Source organism: Pelophylax lessonae (genome assembly GCF_965119305.1).
Source record: "Pelophylax lessonae genome assembly, chromosome: 13".
Lineage (NCBI taxonomy): Eukaryota > Metazoa > Chordata > Amphibia > Anura > Ranidae > Pelophylax > Pelophylax lessonae.
The window spans coordinates 4168948-4190142 of NC_138780.1; the positions used below are offsets into that span (position 1 = coordinate 4168948).

The 21195-nt window shown below is 48.1% G+C and overlaps 1 protein-coding gene across 1 annotated transcript; it reads left to right on the plus strand.

Annotated features, from left to right (window-relative positions):
* Positions 1-3483: 3483 nt before the first annotated feature.
* PSMB4 (proteasome 20S subunit beta 4) lies at positions 3484-13082 on the plus strand. Its single transcript, XM_082275064.1, has 7 exons — positions 3484-3642; positions 6674-6880; positions 7912-8058; positions 8676-8757; positions 11208-11324; positions 11407-11495; positions 12979-13082. The coding sequence occupies exons 1-7, from the start codon at positions 3545-3547 to the stop codon at positions 12989-12991; spliced, it is 753 nt and encodes a 250-aa protein (XP_082131190.1). The 5' UTR covers positions 3484-3544; the 3' UTR covers positions 12992-13082.
* The last annotated feature ends 8113 nt before the right edge of the window (positions 13083-21195 follow it).

Sequence of the window (21195 nt, forward strand, 5' to 3'; positions counted from 1 at the left end):
ATCCCTGTGCCCATTATGAGGGGTTCCCACCATCCCTGTGCCCATTATGAGGAGTTCCCACCATCCCTGTGCCCATTATGAGGGGTTCCCACCATCCCTGTGCCCATTATGAGGGGTTCCCACCATCCCTGTGCCCATTATGAGGGGTTCTCACCATCCCTGTGCCCATTATGAGGAGTTCCCTCCATCCCTGTGCCCATTATGAGGAGTTCCCTCCATCCCTGTGCCCATTATGAGGGGTTCCCACCATCCCTGTGCCCATTATGAGGGGTTCCCTCCATCCCTGTGCCCATTATGAGGGGTTCCCACCATCCCTGTGCCCATTATGAGGGGTTCCCACCATCCCAGTGCCCAGTATGAGGGGTTCCCACCATCCCTGTGCCCATTATGAGGAGTTCCCACCATCCCTGTGCCCATTATGAGGGGTTCATTATGAGGGGTTCCCACCATCCCTGTGCCCATTATGAGGGGTTCATTATGAGGGGTTCCCACCATCCCTGTGCCCATTATGAGGAGTTCCCTCCATCCCTGTGCCCATTATGAGGGGTTCCCTCCATCCCTGTGCCCATTATGAGGGGTTCCCACCATCCCTGTGCCCATTATGAGGAGTTCCCTCCATCCCTGTGCCCATTATGAGGGGTTCCCTCCATCCCTGTGCCCATTATGAGGGGTTCCCTCCATCCCTGTGCCCATTATGAGGAGTTCCCTCCATCCCTGTGCCCATTATGAGGGGTTCCCACCATCCCTGTGCCCATTATGAGGGGTTCCCACCATCCCTGTGCCCATTATGAGGAGTTCCCACCATCCCTGTGCCCATTATGAGGAGTTCCCACCATCCCTGTGCCCATTATGAGGGGTTCATTATGAGGGGTTCCCACCATCCCTGTGCCCATTATGAGGGGTTCTCACCATCCCTGTGCCCATTATGAGGAGTTCCCTCCATCCCTGTGCCCATTATGAGGAGTTCCCTCCATCCCTGTGCCCATTATGAGGGGTTCCCACCATCCCTGTGCCCATTATGAGGGGTTCCCTCCATCCCTGTGCCCATTATGAGGGGTTCCCACCATCCCTGTGCCCATTATGAGGGGTTCCCACCATCCCAGTGCCCAGTATGAGGGGTTCCCACCATCCCTGTGCCCATTATGAGGAGTTCCCACCATCCCTGTGCCCATTATGAGGGGTTCATTATGAGGGGTTCCCACCATCCCTGTGCCCATTATGAGGGGTTCATTATGAGGGGTTCCCACCATCCCTGTGCCCATTATGAGGAGTTCCCTCCATCCCTGTGCCCATTATGAGGGGTTCCCTCCATCCCTGTGCCCATTATGAGGGGTTCCCACCATCCCTGTGCCCATTATGAGGAGTTCCCTCCATCCCTGTGCCCATTATGAGGGGTTCCCTCCATCCCTGTGCCCATTATGAGGGGTTCCCTCCATCCCTGTGCCCATTATGAGGAGTTCCCTCCATCCCTGTGCCCATTATGAGGGGTTCCCTCCATCCCTGTGCCCATTATGAGGGGTTTCCACCATCCCTGTGCCCATTATGAGGGGTTTCCCACCATCCCTGTGCTGAGTTCCATGGTCTGTACTGAGGACATCTAGTGGAAGCATTGGAGTACTGCGGGGGGAGGGGGATCTGTGTATTCTGGGTGGAAAATCTGGTTTTATGTTCTAATATTTTTGGATGGAGTTCAGTTTTTATTTTATCACCGGTAAGGAGAAGGGGGGGGGGGGGTGACACCAGTTAAGGGGGGGGGACATCGAAGGGGGCTGAGGGTGGCACCCGGGGGGGGGGGGGGGGACCCAGTAAGGAGGGAGGAGTTGGGGGACATTAGTGGGGGGCGTATCGGATCACAGTAAGGGGGAGGAGTTGGGGGACATTAGTGGGGGGGTGACACCAGTAAGGGGGAGGAGTTGGGGGACATTAGTGGGGGGGTGACACCAGTAAGGGGGAGGAGTTGGGGGACATTAGTGGGGGGGTGACACCAGTAGGGGGGGGGGTTGGGGGACATTAGTGGGGGGGTGACACCAGTAGGGGGGTTGGGGGACATTAGTGGGGGGTGACACCAGTAGGGGGGGTTGGGGGACATTAGTGGGGGGGTGACACCAGTAGGGGGGGGTTGGGGGACATTAGTGGGGGGGTGACACCAGTAGGGGGGGTTGGGGGACATTAGTGGGGGGGTGACACCAGTAGGGGGGGGTTGGGGGACATTAGTGGGGGGGTGACACCAGTAGGGGGGGTTGGGGGACATTAGTGGGGGGGTGACACCAGTAGGGGGGGTTGGGGGACATTAGTGGGGGGTGACACCAGTAGGGGGGGTTTGGGGGACATTAGTGGGGGGGGTGACACCAGTAGGGGGGGTTGGGGGACATTAGTGGGGGGGGTGACACCAGTAGGGGGGGTTGGGGGACATTAGTGGGGGGGGTGACACCAGTAGGGGGGGTTGGGGGACTTTAGTGGGGGGGGGTGACACCAGTAGGGGGGGTTGGGGGACATTAGTGGGGGGGGGGTGACACCAGTAGGGGGGGTTGGGGGACATTAGTGGGGGGGGTGACACCAGTAGGGGGGTTGGGGGACATTAGTGGGGGGTGACACCAGTAGGGGGGGTTGGGGGACATTATGGGGGGGGTGACACCAGTAGGGGGTTGGGGGACATTAGTGGGGGGGTGACACCAGTAGGGGGGTTGGGGGACATTAGTGGGGGGGGTGACACCAGTAGGGGGGGTTGGGGGACATTAGTGGGGGGGGTGACACCAGTAGGGGGGGTTGGGGGACATTAGTGGGGGGGTGACACCAGTAGGGGGGGTTGGGGGACATTAGTGGGGGGGGTGACACCAGTAGGGGGGGGTTGGGGGACATTAGTGGGGGGGTGACACCAGTAGGGGGGGTTGGGGGACATTAGTGGGGGGGTGACACCAGTAGGGGGGTTGGGGGACATTAGTGGGGGGGGTGACACCAGTAGGGGGGTTGGGGGACATTAGTGGGGGGGGTGACACCAGTAGGGGGGGTTAGGGGGAATCATCTTCAGGACAATGACGTTTCCTCTCACTTCCTGTATTGGTGACACACCCGGAAATGAGTGGAAATCTCAGCAGGGAAGGGAAATATCCTCTTTGTTGGCTCTGCTGTCCCCATTGTATGATTTCCCCTCACTTCCTGTCTCGGTGACACCAACACGCACAGAAGGGTGAATAAGAAAGGATATACAGTATTTATAGAGGGGGCGGTGCCCGGGGGAGGGGGCGGTGCCCGGACAATGACTGGGAGGTCATCTCTCCTCCAGCTCTGTGCTGCCCCTCAGCGGCCATGCCGAGATATAGAGCAGAGGGCGGAGCGAGGAAACCCCACCCCCCAGGATATGGGCGGGAGCTGTAGTCGGGTTCCGCCTTTCTATTACTCTCCACCCTTCAGAAGATACGGAGCGGAGGAAGCTTTTCTCAGGCTCCGCCTCTTTGTTCCCCTCCACCAATCAGGAGTAGTGAGGCGGCGGAAGTGACGTAGTGCCGGTTTCCGGTCGGGTCTCGCAGTGTCATTGTACGGAAAGATGATGATGGACGGTGCTGGGATGAGAATGTTCCCCGGAGGACCGGCCCCGGGAGAGCTCCACTCCTTCCCCGGGATGGGACCGCACCGACACACCCTGTGAGTGCCCGGAGAGGGGGAGGGGAGGAAGGGATGGGGGAGGGGAGAGCTTTCACTTTCATTTCTCTTCACTAATCCATCTATACCCCTCCCCCCACCTCCATATATACATATACCCCTCCCCCCACCCACCTACCTCTATATACCCCTCCCCCCACCCACCTACCTCTATATACCCCTCCCCCCACCTACATATACCCCTCCCCCCACCTCCATATATACATATACCCCTCCCCCACCTACCTACCTCTATATACCCCTCCCCCCACCCACCTACCTCTATATACCCCTCCCCCCACCTACATATACCCCTCCCCCCACCTCCATATATACATATACCCCTCCCCCACCTACCTACCTCTATATACCCCTCCCCCCACCTACATATACCCCTCCCCCCACCTCCATATATACATATACCCCTCCCCCCACCCACCTACCTCTATATACCCCTCCCCCACCCACCTACCTCTATATACCCCTCCCCCCACCTACATATACCCCTCCCCCCACCTCCATATATACATATACCCCTCCCCCACCTACCTACCTCTATATACCCCTCCCCCACCTACATATACCCCTCCCCCACCCACCTACCTACATATACCCCTCCCCACCCACCTACCTCTATATACCCCTCCCCCCACCTCTATATACCCCTCCCCCCACCTCCATATATACATATACCCCTCCCCCACCCACCTACCTCTATATACCCCTCCCCCCACCTACCTCTATATACCCCTCCCCCCACCTACCTCTATATACCCCTCCCCCCACCCACCTACCTCTATATACCCTCCCCCCCACCTACCTCCATATACCCCTCCCCCCACCTACCTCCATATACCCCTCCCCCACCTACCTCCATATACCCCTCCCCCCACCTACCTCTATATACCCCTCCCCCCACCTACCTCCATATACCCCTCCCCCCACCTATCTACATATACTCCTCCCCCCACCTGTGTGTATAATATATATATATATATATTACACACACAGGTGGGGGAGGGGTATATGTAGATAGGTGGGGGAGGGGTATAGGTGGGGGAGGGGTATATGTAGATAGGTGGGGGAGGGGTATATGTAGATAGGTGGGGGGAGGGGTATATGTAGATAGGTGGGGGGGAGGGGTATAGGTGGGGGAGGGGTATAGGTGGGGGAGGGGGTATAGGTGGGGGGGAGGGGTATATGTAGATAGGTGGGGGGGAGGGGTATAGGTGGGGGAGGGGTATATGTAGATAGGTGGGGGAGGGGTATATGTAGATAGGTGGGGGAGGGGTATAGGTGGGGGAGGGGGTATAGGTGGGGGAGGGGTATATGTAGATAGGTGGGGGAGGGGTATAGGTGGGGGAGGGGGTATAGGTGGGGGAGGGGTATATGTAGATAGGTGGGGGAGGGGTATAGGTGGGGGAGGGGGTATAGGTGGGGGAGGGGTATATGTAGATAGGTGGGGGAGGGGTATAGGTGGGGGAGGGGGTATAGGTGGGGGAGGGGTATATGTAGATAGGTGGGGGAGGGGGCATAGGTGGGGGAGGGGTATAGGTGGGGGAGGGGTATAGGTGGGGGAGGGGTATATGTAGATAGGTGGGGGAGGGGGTATAGGTGGGGGAGGGGTATATGTAGATAGGTGGGGGAGGGGGTATAGGTGGGGGAGGGGTATAGGTGGGGGAGGGGGTATATGTAGATAGGTGGGGGAGGGGTATAGGTGGGGGAGGGGTATAGGTGGGGGAGGGGTATATGTAGATAGGTGGGGGAGGGGTATAGGTGGGGGAGGGGTATAGGTGGGGGAGGGGTATATATATAATGAGGTCTCTCTATGCGGGAAGCCGGAATCATGGAAAATAAAAGAAATGTTTTCAATCTCTTTATGACTGAAATTCTCTTTTTCTGAGATGCTGTGTGTGGATGGGGGAGGGGGTTGTATATATATGTAAGGGCTAAGTTGCGTTAATGGGTATTACATCCACAGATAAATGTAGGATGAAGCACACTAATGATAGTCCAACATTGGTGACAAGTCCGTATCCAAATGAAAGGCACAGTCCAAAACAAACGATTCCAGTGGCAGATGATTAAACCAACATTCAGTTCTCCTTACCAGAATGCAGAATAGAGTTCACCCAATACTCAAGTCAGATCTGAACGCTCAGCCTTCGGTCGATGTGATCAATTAGTCCTCTCAACCACAAATGATGATCATATGCAAAGAAAAAATATACAGTCCATAGCGTAATACTGTTGAATGCTATTCCGTCACCCAGAGGAGTGCACACCGTCACCAGATGGCTGATAGTGGAAAGAACCAGTAACCTTAGGTCCCAAGTCCTCACCAGATGTTCAATAATTAAGGTGATGGTTAAAAATGAAAGTGACACACAGAGACCTCTCCCGATATCACTGCCTCTTACCAGATTGTATATAAGTGAGGGCCACACAGTCTGTCGTCCCGTCTCCGGGGCCGATAGCTCTGATGGTCCCTCCAAATATCAAATTCTCCCAGAATGTGTTGGGTTGAGCCACTCTCCCCAGAAGCCAATCCTTAGAACAGGTGTCACCAGGAGAGATTCTAGGGCGTCAGTAGGATCCAAAGCATTCCATTCGGTGTTTTGACTTGCACTGTAAAGTGGTTCATCTGAAGCATGTGTAGCCAGGTGAAGAAATGGTATACAGTATCTGACTTGAGTATTGGGTGAACTCTATTCTGCATTCTGGAAAGGAGAATTGAATGTTGGTTTAATCATCTGCCACTGGAATCGTTTGTTTCGGACTGTGCCTTTCATTTGGATACGGACTTGTCACCAATGTTGGACTATCATTAGTGTGCTTCATCCTACATTTATCTGTGGATTTAGTACCCATTAGCGCAACTTAGCCCTTACTTATACCCATTTTTGCTTGTCACAATTTAAGTTGCTGCTGTGTTATCTAGTATTTAGCGCAGTTATATCTTTCTTTTATATGTGTATATATATCTCTATCCCCATATACACCCTTCTTGATGTGTGATCTCCCCTCCCCCCAGGAACCCCATGGTGACGGGAACCTCAGTGCTGGGGGTGAAGTTTGATGGAGGGGTGATGATTGCGGCGGACATGTTGGGCTCCTATGGCTCTCTGGCCCGGTTCCGGAACATTTCCAGGATTATGAAGGTGAATTCCTGCACCATGCTGGGGGCGTCCGGGGATTACGCCGACTACCAACACCTCAAACAGGTCATAGAGCAGATGGTGTAAGTATAACTCCTCCCTCTTTATTCACTCCTCTATTCAACTACTCCTACCAACCCCTCCCCTCCATGTGACAGCCAAATGCCCCTCCCCCATGTGACAGCCAAATGCCCCTCCCCTCCATCTGACAGCCAAATGCCCCTCCCCTCCATCTGACAGCCCTAGGGCCCTCCCCTCCATGTGACGGCCCAATGCCCCTCCCCTCCATGTGACGGCCCAATGCCCCTCCCCTCCATGTGACGGCCCAATGCCCCTCCCCTCCATGTGACGGCCCAATGCCCCTCCCCTCCATGTGACGGCCCAATGCCCCTCCCCTCCATGTGACGGCCCTAGGGCCCTCTCCCCCTGACCCTCCATGTGACAGTCTTAAACCCGCCCCCCATTTGACATTCTAAGGGCCCCATCATGTGACAGTCTAAGCCCACCCAAGGTGAATTCCTGCACCATGCTGGGGGCGTCCGGGGATTACGCCGACTATCAACACCTCAAACAGGTCATAGAGCAGATGGTGTAAGTATAACTCCTCCCTCTTTATTCACTCCTCTATTCAACTACTCCCACCAACCCCTCCCCCATGTGACAGCCAAATGCCCCTCCCCTCCATGTGACGGCCCTAGGGCCCTCTCCCCCTGACCCTCCATGTGACAGTCTTAAGCCCGCCCCCCATTTGACATTCTAAGGGCCCCATCATGTGACAGTCTAAGCCCACCCCCCCAATGTGACAGCCCAAGGGCCCTCCCCCTTCTTATGTGACAGCCCAATGCCCCTCCCTTCCATGTGACAGCCCAAGGCCTCTCCCCCTGATCCTCCATGTGACAGGCCAAGGGCCCTCCCCCCTGACCCTCTATGTGACAGTCTAAGGCCTGCCCCCCATTTAACATTCTAAGGACCCCTCCATGTGACAGTCTAAGCCCCTCCCCCTGACCCTCTATGTGACAGTCTAAGCCCCCCCCCCCCCCATGTAATGGCCCAAGGGCCCCCCCCCCATATGTGACAGTCCACATCCAATTAATGATGTCTCCTCCCCCCTCAGGATTGATGAAGAGCTGGTTGGGGACGGACACAACTACAGCCCCAAAGCCCTCCACTCGTGGCTGACCCGCGTCATGTACAACCGCCGCAGTAAGATGAACCCCCTATGGAACACGGTGGTGCTGGCCGGATTCTACAATGAGGAGAGGTGAGTCTCCGCCCCCCCCCCCATCCCCCGCCCCTGGATTCTTTACCTGGAAGTCACTCTTCCTTGCTGTTCCATATTTCCTTCGCTGTATATGAGAGGAAGACGGGGAGATCCCCAATGTCTGTAGAAGAAGTGCGGCCAGCTGGAACCGTAAACTGCTGAGAGAAAATCATTACAGAATAAACAGTCTGAGGAGACCAATGAGCATCGAGAGGGGGCGGGGCATGTAAATCACCAGGAAGCAGAGGCTGCATACGATTGGCTGCCACCACATGCAGATATATTTACACCTCAAATTAATGAACAGTATAAAGATTTATAAGCCCCTCCCACCTGCATCTGAGATAAAACAATAAATCTACATTATCTGTGAGACCGCCCCATCACTGACCCCTCCCACTATTAATGATCAGGAGCCAATCAGCACAGCTAACAAGCAGCTGTACCTAATAATGTGACCGCTGTGTATATATATATATATATATATATATATTAAATGATTGGAGAATTAAAGGAGTTTCCTGCTGCTAACAATTTAAAGCTCCGCCCCCACCCCTCCCCCTCTGCACACTGTATGCTCTCCTTACACTGAGTGACACCCCCACCTTCTCTTGCAGCTTCCTGGGCTATGTAGACAAACTGGGCGTGGCCTACGAGGCACCGACAATAGCCACCGGCTTTGGAGCTTACCTGGCACAGGTGAGTGCAGCACCACAGAGGTTCCGGGGATTCTAGGAGGTCCCAGCAGTAAAAAGTTCTTCCAGCCGAGGTCTGACGAATGTTTGAGAGAAGACTCATGTCTGCCAAAGAATAATCGACCCCCAGCAAAGGCAGAATGCCCCCTTGGCCCCGGGTGTCCCCATCCTGTTGGCCCCTTACACATTCGTGTGTGTGAGGCGTCACAATCAGGGTGGCCCCCCCTTAAGTGAGGCATTTCCATCAGGGTGGCCCCCCCTTAAGTGAGGCGTCGTTATCAGGGTGACCCCCCCTTAAGTGAGGCGTCGTTATCAGGGTGACCCCCCCTTAAGTGAGGCGTCGCCATCAGGGTGGCCCCCCCCTTAAGTGAGGCGTCACCATCAGGGTGGCCCCCCCCCTTAAGTGAGGCGTCGCCATCAGGGTGGCCCCCCCCCTTAAGTGAGGCGTCGCCATCAGGGTGGCCCCCCCCTTAAGTGAGGCGTCGCCATCAGGGTGGCCCCCCTTAAGTGAGGCGTCGCCATCAGGGTGGCCCCCCCCCCCTTAAGTGAGGCGTCGCCATCAGGGTGGCCCCCCCCTTAAGTGAGGCGTCGCCGTCAGGGTGGCCCCCCTTAAGTGAGGCGTCGCCATCAGGGTGGCCCCCCCCCCTTAAGTGAGGCGTCGCCATCAGGGTGGCCCCCCCTTAAGTGAGGCGTTTCCATCAGGGTGGCCCCCCCTTAAGTGAGGCGTCGTTATCAGGGTGACCCCCCCTTAAGTGAGGCGTCGTTATCAGGGTGACCCCCCCTTAAGTGAGGCGTCGCCATCAGGGTGGCCCCCCCCTTAACCGGTTGCCGACCGCCGCACGACTATATACTGCGGCGGTCAGCCCCGGCCAGGCAGAGTGACGTATCGGTACGTCACTCGCCTGTCACTGACTTGCGAGCCTATAGCGAGCGGGCGCGCGCCCGCCGAGGCGCGCGCCCGCCGCGGCTCGTTCACAGGCAAGTCAGTGCGTGTGACCGGCGGACTCGATGTCCGCCGGCCACACTACGATCGCTGCTGTGAAGGGAGAAAGACAGAGCAGCTTGTGTAAACAAGCTGCCTGTCAGTTCTCCCTGTGTAAAAGTAAAGATCTGACCGTTCTACTATGTAGAACGGTTGATCTTTGCTTTTACACCAATAGGAATGTCCCTACACAGTAGAAAGCACGCCCCTAGGACACACTTAACCCCTCCCTTCCCAATAAAGTTAACCCCTTCCCTGCCAGTGTCATTTTTGCAGTAACAGTGCATATGTATAGCACTGATTACTGCAGTAATGTCACTGGTAACCCCAAAAGTGTCAAAAATGTCAGTCAAGGGTCCGATCTGTCCGCCGCAATGTCGCAGTACCGAAAAAAAAATCGCAGATCGCCGCCATTACGCGTTAAAAAAAAAAACACCAAAAATGACAAAAATCTTTCTCTTTGTTAGTAAACGCGATAACTTTTGCGCAAACCAATCAAAATACGCTTTTTGCGATTTTTTTTACCAAACATAGGTAGCATAAAACAAATTGGCCGAAAAATGTTAAAAAATTTTGATTTTTACTTTTTTTTTGGGGGAATTTCATATAAAAAAATGTGAAAAATATTGTTATTTTTGCAAAATTTACGCTCTTTTTTTGTTTATAGCGCGTGATCAAAAAATCGCACAGGTGATCAAATACCACCAAAAGAAAGCTCTGTTTGTGGGAAAAAAAGGACGTCAAATTCGTTTAGGTACAGCGTCGCAAGACCGCGCAATTGTCCGTTAAAGTCACGCAGTAAAAAATCGCAAAAAAACCCCTGGTCCTTTAGCAGCCAAATCCTCCGGGGCTTAAGTGGTTAAGTGAGGCGTCACCATCAGGGTGGCCCCCCCCCTTAAGTGAGGCGTCGCCATCAGGGTGGCCCCCCCCCCTTAAGTGAGGCGTCGCCATCAGGGTGGCCCCCCCCTTAAGTGAGGCGTCGCCATCAGGGTGGCCCCCCTTAAGTGAGGCGTCGCCATCAGGGTGGCCCCCCCCCCTTAAGTGAGGCGTCGCCATCAGGGTGGCCCCCCCCTTAAGTGAGGCGTCGCCGTCAGGGTGGCCCCTCCCCCTTAAGTTAGGCTTCGCCGTCAGGGTGGCCCCTCCCCCTTAAGTGAGGCGTCGCCGTCAAGGTGGCCCCTCCCCCTTAAGTGAGGCGTCGCCGTCAGGGTGGCCCCTCCCCCTTAAGTGAGGCGTCGCCGTCAGGGTGGCCCCTCCCCCTTAAGTGAGGCATTGCCATCAGGGTGGCCCCTTACACATGATTTGTGTGTTGAACTGCGACCTCTCAGCCCCTCCTTTATATGGGGATCAGAGTTGGGGGTGGAGTCAGGATGAGGGTTGGAACCTGTAAAATACGTCGTGCTTTCCAGAGTGAGAGGGGAGCGGCTACACAAAGTGGGAGGAGCCTTTATTTATTTTTTCTTTCCTGCCCGCAGCCGCTGATGAGAGACGCCGTTGACAACAAACCCAACCTGACGCGGGAAGAGGCGCGGCGGCTGATCGAACGTTGTATGAAGGTTCTGTACTACAGAGACGCCCGATCCTATAACAGAGTAAGTCCTCGTCTGGTCCCGAAGGTCATGTGACCCTGTGACTCCGCCCAGTTCTAACATCTCCTCCCCTTTCCTCCCGCAGTATGAAATTGCCACCGTCACCGCCAGCGGAGTGGAGATCGAGGGGCCGCTGTCCTCCGAGACCAACTGGGATATCGCTCACCTCGTCAAGTAAGGGGCCCTCCAGACAGAGGAATAGAACCTTCCGGTGTCCCCGCTAGGGAGATTTCCATCTCACTTCCTGTCTGTGTGACACCCTATACAAGAATGTCAGCAGGACAGGAAGTGAGGACATAACTACCAATAAAAACCTGCAAGAGCCGCTGAACCCATCCCCCCAGTTGGGGGTTTCCTTACCGGTTCCCCCAGCATGGGCCGTCACCGGCTTCAGCGGAGGTCAGGTTCAGCACTGGTCACATGACCGGGCACCAGGGTGACATCACAGGAAAGACATAAATTACCCCCAAGATGGAGTTTGGTGTTCCCAGTGAAGGGTTCTGGTAAAGCTGCATCATACAAAGATGTGTTGGGGGCAATTGTTCTCTTCCAACCTTGTTGGCTTGGGGGGCACAACTCCATATTAATGGGGGGGGGGCGTGTGGCAACTCCATATTAATTGCCTTCGGGGGGGGGGGGCGCAACTATATATTAATGGCCTTCGGGGGGGGCGCAACTATACATTAATGGCCATGGGGGGGGGGCAACTCTATATTAATGGCCATGGGGGGGGGGCAACTCTATATTAATGGCCATGGGGGGGGGGGGGGCAACTCTATATTAATGGCCATGGGGGGGGGCAACTCTATATTAATGGCCATGGGGGGGGGGCAACTCTATATTAATGGCCATGGGGGGGGGGCAACTCTATATTAATGGCCATGGGGGGGGGGCAACTCTATATTAATGGCCATGGGGGGGGGGCAACTCTATATTAATGGCCATGGGGGGGGGCAACTCTATATTAATGGCCATGGGGGGGCAACTCTATATTAATGGCCATGGGGGGGGCAACTCTATATTAATGGCCATGGGGGGGGGCAACTCTATATTAATGGCCATGGGGGGGCAACTCTATATTAATGGCCATGGGGGGGGCAACTCTAGATTAATGGCCATGGGGGGGGGGGGGGGGCAACTCTAGATTAATGGCCATACATGGGGGGGGGCAACTCTATATTAATGGCCATGGGGGGGGCAACTCTATATTAATGGCCATACATGGGGGGCGGGGCAACTCCAAATTAATGGCTGAGGGGGGGGGAACTCCATATTAATGGCTGGGGGGGGGCGCGCGCAACTCCATATTACTGGCCATGGAGGAGGGGGGGCTCACTCCATATCAATGGCCATGGAGGAGGGGGGGGGGCTCACTCCATATCAATGGCCATGGAGGAGGGGGGGCTAACTCCATGTCAATGGCCATGGAGGGGGAGGGGCTAACTCCATGTCAATGGCCGGGGGGGCTAACTCCATATCAATGGCCATGGAGGAGGGGGGGCTAACTCCATATCAATGGCTGGGGAGGGGGGGTAACTCCATATTACATGGAGGAGGGGGGGGTAGCTCCATATTAATGGTCAGGTGATAGGGTGACTTTGATGATGTCACTTCCTGCACTCTTCTCATCTCTTCTTTTTTTTTTTTTTTTTCCCAGGGGCTTTGAATGAATACAGAAGACTCAGACTCCGCCCCCAAATATTCTCCTCTATTGTTGCTGATTTTGTCTTTTTTTGTATATGAAATAAATCTGAGAAGTGATTGGTTGTCTTTCTGGCTGTTTTATTTCTCATCCGTCTGATTGGTTTATCCCTGGAAATGTATTTATTTTTTTTTTCTTAACTGCAATATGAATTATAATATTACAGTGAGGGAAAAAAAAACGTAACACCCCCCCCCTCCCCCTCCCCCATCCATCCAAGTGGCGAACGCATATGTAAGCGGCGTTCGCACCACATGTGAGGTATCGCCGCGATCGCTGGAGTGAGAGCAAAAATTCCATCCCCCGACCTCCTCTGTAACTCTAAACTGGTAACCAAAAACTTTAAAGTGTCGCCTATGGAGATTTTTAACCACTTAAGCCCCGGAAGATTTTACCCCCTTCCTGACCAGGCCCTATTTTGCAATTCGGCACTGCGTGACTTTAACTGACAATTGCGCAGTCATGCGATGCTGTACCCAAACAAATTTGACGCCCTTTTTTTCCCACAAACAGAGCTTTCTTTTGGCGGTATTTGATTACCTGTGCGATTTTTTTTTTTTTTTTTTTTTTTTTTTTTTTTTTTTTTTTTTTAATACTTTTTGCGCTATAAACAAAAAAAAAGAGCGACAATTTTGCAAAAATAATATTTTTCACATTTTTTTTATATGAAATTCCCCCCAAAAAAAATGTAAAAATCAAAATTTTTTAACATTTTAGGCCAATTTGTTTTCTGCTACCTATGTTTGGTTAAAAAAAATCGCAAAAAGCGTATTTTGATTGGTTTGCGCAAAAGTTATTGCGTTTACTAAGGGAAAGATTTCTGTCATTTTTGTTGTTTTTTTTTTTTTGTTAACGTGTAATGGCGGCGATCTGCGATTTTTTTTTTTTTTTTTGCGGGACTGCGACATTGCGGCGGACAGATCGGACCCTTGACTGACATTTGACACTTTTGGGGTTACCAGTGACATTACTGCAGTAATCAGTGCTATATATATGCACTGTTACTATAAAAATGACACTGGCAGTGAAGGGGTTAACTTTTTTTGAGAGTGAGGGGCTGTGTGTGTCCCTAGGGGCGTGATTCTAACTGTGATTGGCTGTGGCTTGAGGTGTAGGAACAGTGATCAACGGTCCTACATAGTAGAACCGTATGATCACCATTCATACACAGGGAGAATGACAGCCTGTGAGGGTCTAGGGAGCGAGCGCCGCCGGAGGCGCGCTCCCGCACCCCTCCGCGCGTGCGTCACTTGCGATCGTCCATTAGAGCGGGAGAAAGGCAGGCGGCTAATGTAAACAAAGCCGCCTGCCTTTCTCCCGTTCTAATGGACGATCGCGAGTGACGCACGCTCGGAGGGGTGCGTGACCGCGCGGGAGCGCGCCTCCGGCGGCGCTCGCTCCCTAGACCCTCACAGGCTTGCGACGTAGCTCTACGTCGCTTTGCCTGTGAGGGGCTGACCGCCGACGTAAATAGTCGGCAAGCGGTTAACTTTTCCGGCCTCTTATTGCTACCTGTCCCAACTTTTTTGGAATGTGCAACTCTCATGAAACCCAAAATGAGCCAATATTTGGCATGAAATTTCACAATGTCTCACTTTCAACATTTGATACGTTATCTATATTATATTGTGAATAAAATATAAGTTTATGAGATTTGTAAATGAGTCCATTCCTTTTTTTACTCACAATTTGTACGGCGTCCCAACTTTTGTTTGGATGTGGGTTTGTATATATAATGAGCCAATCCACAGTCAATAAATAGGTATAAAATTATAATTTCACATTCATCGCAGTATAGGTATTAATGTTATCGCATTGTATAAAATCGCTTGTCGTCCTAACACTCTACGCGTTTCGTCCACTCATCAGGAGTAGATGCAAGAAATATATAAATCCGCTCAAAAGAAATAAAAAAATAATAAAATCAGCAGCCTTGGAGCAGGAGATGAAGGAAAAACGCCTCTCCCGGGGACTGTGGAGGGGTCCCGGGCACACAGAGGGCGGACCAGGTAGCGGGGGTCCAAGCTATGAGAATGTGTAGTAGTGCCAGTGAGCCTGGGATGTCCATCCTTACAGTTTGCTGAGCAGTATAGGGGGAGGTGATGGTAAACTGAGGGGGGGGGGGATCTTCAGGCCTAAAATGTGCCCCAAAAAAATGGCCTTGGCAGTGAAAGGGTGAAAAGGGGGTGGAGATTCCAGCCCTTCCCCCCTCTATACACAGACAGTTGGACTCTCAGATGAGCTGATTGGCTCTTATCAGGTTCCTCTATTCAGGTCCTGTTATTCCCCCCCCCCCCTGCAGTACACAGGGCTTGTGTGGGCTCCACCCACTTCCCCTCTGTTAGACTATTGTGCTTGTTGGCCCAGGCCACTCCCCTGAACGGCTTCTGCTCTTGCTGGTCCCGCCCTCTATGGCTGCCATGGCAGTTGGTGGTTACATTCCCCCAACTGATGACGTCACGATGACAACAAAACAGATACAGGGCCTCCACGTAAGTGAAATCCCCATCCCCCCATCTACCTTCATTATTGATCACAGATTTTATTATTTTTTGATCAATGCCATACAAAGAACCTGATATTTGATATATTGATTATTTATAGGCAGGCTATACAGGATAGAGAGACAGACAGACATTGATAATTTTATATACAGATAATAGATACATGATAGAGAAATTATAAATATTGGTGAATAAATCATAGATAAAGATATGCTGATAGATTGATATTGATTTTTTATAGACAGATAATAGATACATTTAAGAGAGATACTTTCGTGGGCTTTCCAGGACTAATCAATCGATAAAAATCCAAATCTCTTTTACTTTTATCATACGTGACTGACAATGTATACCATGTGACATAGAACACTGCATTATTGATCCATTTCTAATAAATTACATTTAATTATCGATCTATTTATAATATTGGATTATTTATAATATATAACATTGGATTATCAATCCATTTCTTTTAGAAATGGATCGATAATCCAATGGTATATATTAGAAATGGATCGATAATCCAATGGTATATATTAGAAATGGATCGATAATCCAATATTATATATTAAAAAACTGATCGATAATCCAATGTTATTTGTTATATATTATAAATAGATAGATAATCCAATGTTATATATTATAAATGGATCAATAATCCAATATTCTATATTAAAAAATTGATTAATAATCCAATGTTGTATATTATAAACGGATCAATAATCCAATGTTTTAGATTATAAATGGATCTATAATCCAATATTATATATTCTAAATAGATCAATAATCCAATGTTTTAGATTATAAATGGATCTATAATCCAATATTATATATTCTAAATGGATCAATAATCCAATGTTTTAGATTATAAATGGATCTATAATCCAATATTATATATTCTAAATGGATCAATAATCCAATGTTTTAGATTATAAATGGATCTATAATCCAATATTATATATTCTAAACGGATCGATAATCCAATGTTATGTATTAGAAATGGATTGATAATCCAAAATTATATAAAATTGGATTATCAACCAGTTTATAATATAAAACATTGGATTATCATCGATTTATAATAAATAATATTGGATTATCGATCCATTTCTAATATATACCATTGGATTATCGATCAGTTTATAATATATAACATTGTATTATTGATCCGTTTATAATATATAACATTGGATTATTGATCCGTTTATAATATATAACATTGGATTATCATCGATTTATAATAAATAATATTGGATTATCGATCCATTTCTAATAAATAACATTGGATTATCGATCAGTTTATAATATATAACATTGGATTATTGATCCGTTTATAATATATAACATTGGATTATTGATCCGTTTATAATATATAACATTGGATTATCGATCAGTTTATAATATATAACATTGGATTATTGATCCGTTTATAATATATAACATTGGATTATTGATCCATTTCTAATATAGAACATTGGATTATTGATCCGTTTATAATATATAACATTGGATTATTGATCAGTTTATAACATTAGATTATCGATCCATTTCTAATAAATAACATTGGATTATCGATCCATTTCTAATAAATAACATTGTATTATCGATTCATTTCTAATAAATAACATTGGATTATCGATCCGTTTATAATATATAACATTGGATTATCGATCTATTTAGAATATATTATATTGGAATATTTATCAGTTTATAACAATAGATTATTGATCCATTTATAATGGAATAACATTGGATTATCAATCCATTTCTAATAAATAACATTGGATTATCGATCCATTTCTAATATATACCACTGGATTATTGATCCATTTCTAATATATACCACTGGATTATCGATCCATTTCTAATAAATAACATTGGATTATCGATCCATTTCTAATATATACCACTGGATTATTGATCCATTTCTAATAAATAACAACATTTGATTATTGATCCATTTCTAATATATACCACTGGATTATCGATCCATTTCTAATAAATAACAACATTTGATTATCGATCCATTTCTAATATATACCACTGGATTATCGATCCATTTCTAATAAATAACATTGTATTATTGATCCATTTCTAATATATAACATTGGTTTATTGATCCATTTCTAATATAGAACAGTGGATTATCGATCTATTTAGAATATATTATATTGGAATATTCATCAGTTTATAACATTAGATTATTGATCCATTTATAATGTAATAACATTGGATTATCGATCCATTTCTAATAAATAACACTGGATTATCGATCCATTTCTAATAAATATCACTGGATTATCGATCCATTTCTAATAAATAACATTGGATTATCGATCCATTTCTAAAAAATACCACTGGATTATCGATCCATTTCTAATATATACCACTGGATTATCGATCCATTTCTAATATATAACGTATTATTGATCCGTTTATAATATATAACATTGGTTTATTGACCCATTTCTAATATAGAACATTGGATTATCGATCTATTTAGAATATATTATATTGGAATATTGATCCGTTTATAACTTTAGATTATTGATCCATTTCTAATGAAATACCATTGGATTATTGATCCATTAATAATGAAATACCATTGGATTATTGATCCATTTGGATAGATTTACCCCTTCCATTTCCCTTATTATATAAAACAAGTGAAAAACCTGGAAGGAAGCTGTCAGTGTCGGCATTTGGCCTTATATGCTCAATGATGTCACTCAATGATGTCATGTGCATCCCCACCCCTTTGTCTACATGCAGCTGCAGGGTGACCCCATACCGCCCCTTAGCTGCCATTTGAAATCTTCCAGACATTCCGCTTTAAAATACTTTATTTACCAAATTATGAGTAACTTTTGTAAAATTATAACTATAAAACAAGAACAATATTAAATCGATAAAATTAAATTTCATCAATATTAAATATAAAAATAATAAAAAATATATGGTAATATAGATGATAATAATATGCTATAAATATTGTTATTATTTTTACTACTATATATTATCACTAATAATAATATAGAAATAGTGATAATATATTATAATAATCATAATACAAAAATTAAGAAGATATATAATAATATTGTATACTATAAAATAATAAGAATAATAATATATGATAATAATCATAATAAAAAAATAATAATATAAAAATAATAATATTAAAACAATACTCCACAAAAGATGGTTCTTGGGGTTCAGATGAAATGAGAAAAGGGTTAGAACCTCAGTTACATTTTTTTTTTTTTTTTTTTTTGCTACTGCGATGATAGGAAGTTGGGGGGAAAACTGCCATTCAGGACCCAGAAAACACTAAAAACCTTGGAATCTTTCCCCACTCCATCCAAATGTAAAAAAAATAACTTTCTGGGTGGCGTTCCACTTTAAGATCTGTATGTCCACTTACCTTCTTTTTCCCTCATTGGTCGCTAACATGGAAATGGAGAAGATGATTGGAGAGATGGAAATGGTGGAGATGGAGCTGATGATTCGAGAGATGGCGGTGGATGCGATGGAGGAGGTGAAGGTGGAGGTATTGGAGAGTTGGAGACTGAAGAGAGAACAGGAAAAGAGAGTCATGAAGGACAATACACTGGAGAAGAACCTGAGAAATGACAAAAGCATGGCCGCGGAGGAGAAGCTGTAAGTCCATACTGCTATTTGCCCTGCGAAACTGCATGTGCCCTTGTTCTGTGTGAGTGTCGGCAGGGTCGAGTGTTAGTATGCTATTTTCTCTCCAGGTCAGATGTTCTTCATTCATAATAGCATTAAAAAAGAAAATACCTCAATATGGCCACTAGGTATAGCTGATCATCATAGGAAATACTTATTTACTATGATCATCAACCCCATCTAGTGGCCGAAATGTAGTACTTTCTCACTGCGAACAATACACGGTGGGCCAGTGGCCCTTTCACCAACTCCCTGATGTGGTGGTAGCTTCTTGTGATGGGCCAGTGGCCCTTTCACCAACTCCCTGATGTGGTGGTAGGTTCTTGTGATGGCTTTGTTTAGAAAACAACTGTTTTCATTATTAATTTGGGTAAACATGGACAGTTTCCTAGCAACATTTTCTATTCCAAATTGCAGCCGGCAGATGGTGCCATGGGCCCCATTTGAAATTATTTTCAGGCTGTCCTTAACCGCTTTGCTAAAAAAAGCCTTTTGTATGCAGACCTCAAAAGCTTAAGCTGTATGTAGCGCTACTCCAGAAGGAAAGGGTAAGGGAAACCTGTAAGCTGGATACTAGGGGCAATCTTTAGCGTTCAATCTTCTGCCGGCTTACACTGGGGCCCTTCAATTGAACGTTGGTGCACCTATGATAGTCCTTCAACCCTGTGGCAGTCAGGTGACATTTCAACACAAGGTGAGTTAAACGGGCCATATGTAAGATTGATGGTACTGTATGACCATAGCTGTGAGCTGGGAGTAGTGCAGTATGGAATTGTGGGTAAAAGGGGGGCAAGACCACTATGGGCAGGTGATGTATGGGTGCTAAAAGGTTCTGCTCTCAGCGGTTCGTCTACTGCGAAGAATACACGGTGGGCCAGTGGCCCTTTCACCAACTCCCTGATGTGGTGGTAGGTTTTTGTGATGGCTTTGTTTTTGGCATGGAAGCGGCTTGAAGGAGCAGAATGGAGAGGCTGATGAACTCGCCAGTTTCTCAACGACATCCCCGCATGTTGACTAGACTGTGTGGATAAAACACAGTAATATTACAGGCTCCCTTGGGCTGGCGGTTCCCCACTTGTATAGACAGGTCTGGCAGCATGGACGACCATGGCGCCAAAAAAGCGGGCTTTTCCAGTTGATTCAATGAAAAATCCCCCTGGGCTTCTCTACAGAGTCTTTTGGGCCTGTAATTCAGAGAGATGGTCAAATCAATACATGGTTGAAGCCTCTAACTACAACTCCCAGGGTTCCAGGTGTGCCCTATTGGGATCTATGAGTTCACCAAGATCTCCCCCTGGTGGCTGGAGGAGAGTTGTACAGTCCCAACATTTATAACACAAAGGGGGAAAATAAGTAAAGAGTAGTGTCCCCTTCACAATACTGGTGTAGTTCAGCATCTGGTTAGATGTACTTTACAAACATAGGTAGAAAAAGTCAGAGCAATGACTCCACCCCCTGATCTGTTCAGAAATGCCGTAAGAGTTTCAATCAGAGAGAGGCTGTCTGAAAGTAATCAGCTTCTACGATGCTCTTTCTTTAGGAAGCCCACAGAGCTTTTTGAATCTTTTGTCAGGGGAAACCCAGACCATTATAATCCTATTTATACTATATAAATATATAGAATCCGATACATAGAATCAGATACACAAGTCCTTATAGTGTTTGAATGAGATACACTTAAGGCAGATCCCACATGTACCTACCTCTCTCTGCTTCCAGGCAGATTCTCAGCAAACATTATGCCTTTAAGGCTCAGATGGGCACAGCAAAGAGAACGACCATGTACCAGAAAGGCATGCCGCGATTTCTACCATTGCTGAAAACGTAAGTACCATTATTTTTTTTCGGTTATTTATTGATGTTAATATGGGGCGGATCTATCTGACATTTTGGGAACGGCCAAACTCTGCACCATTGCCGCAACTCTGAAAATGAGATATGCAACCTAACCAACATTATTGTACATGACGGCATATTGACC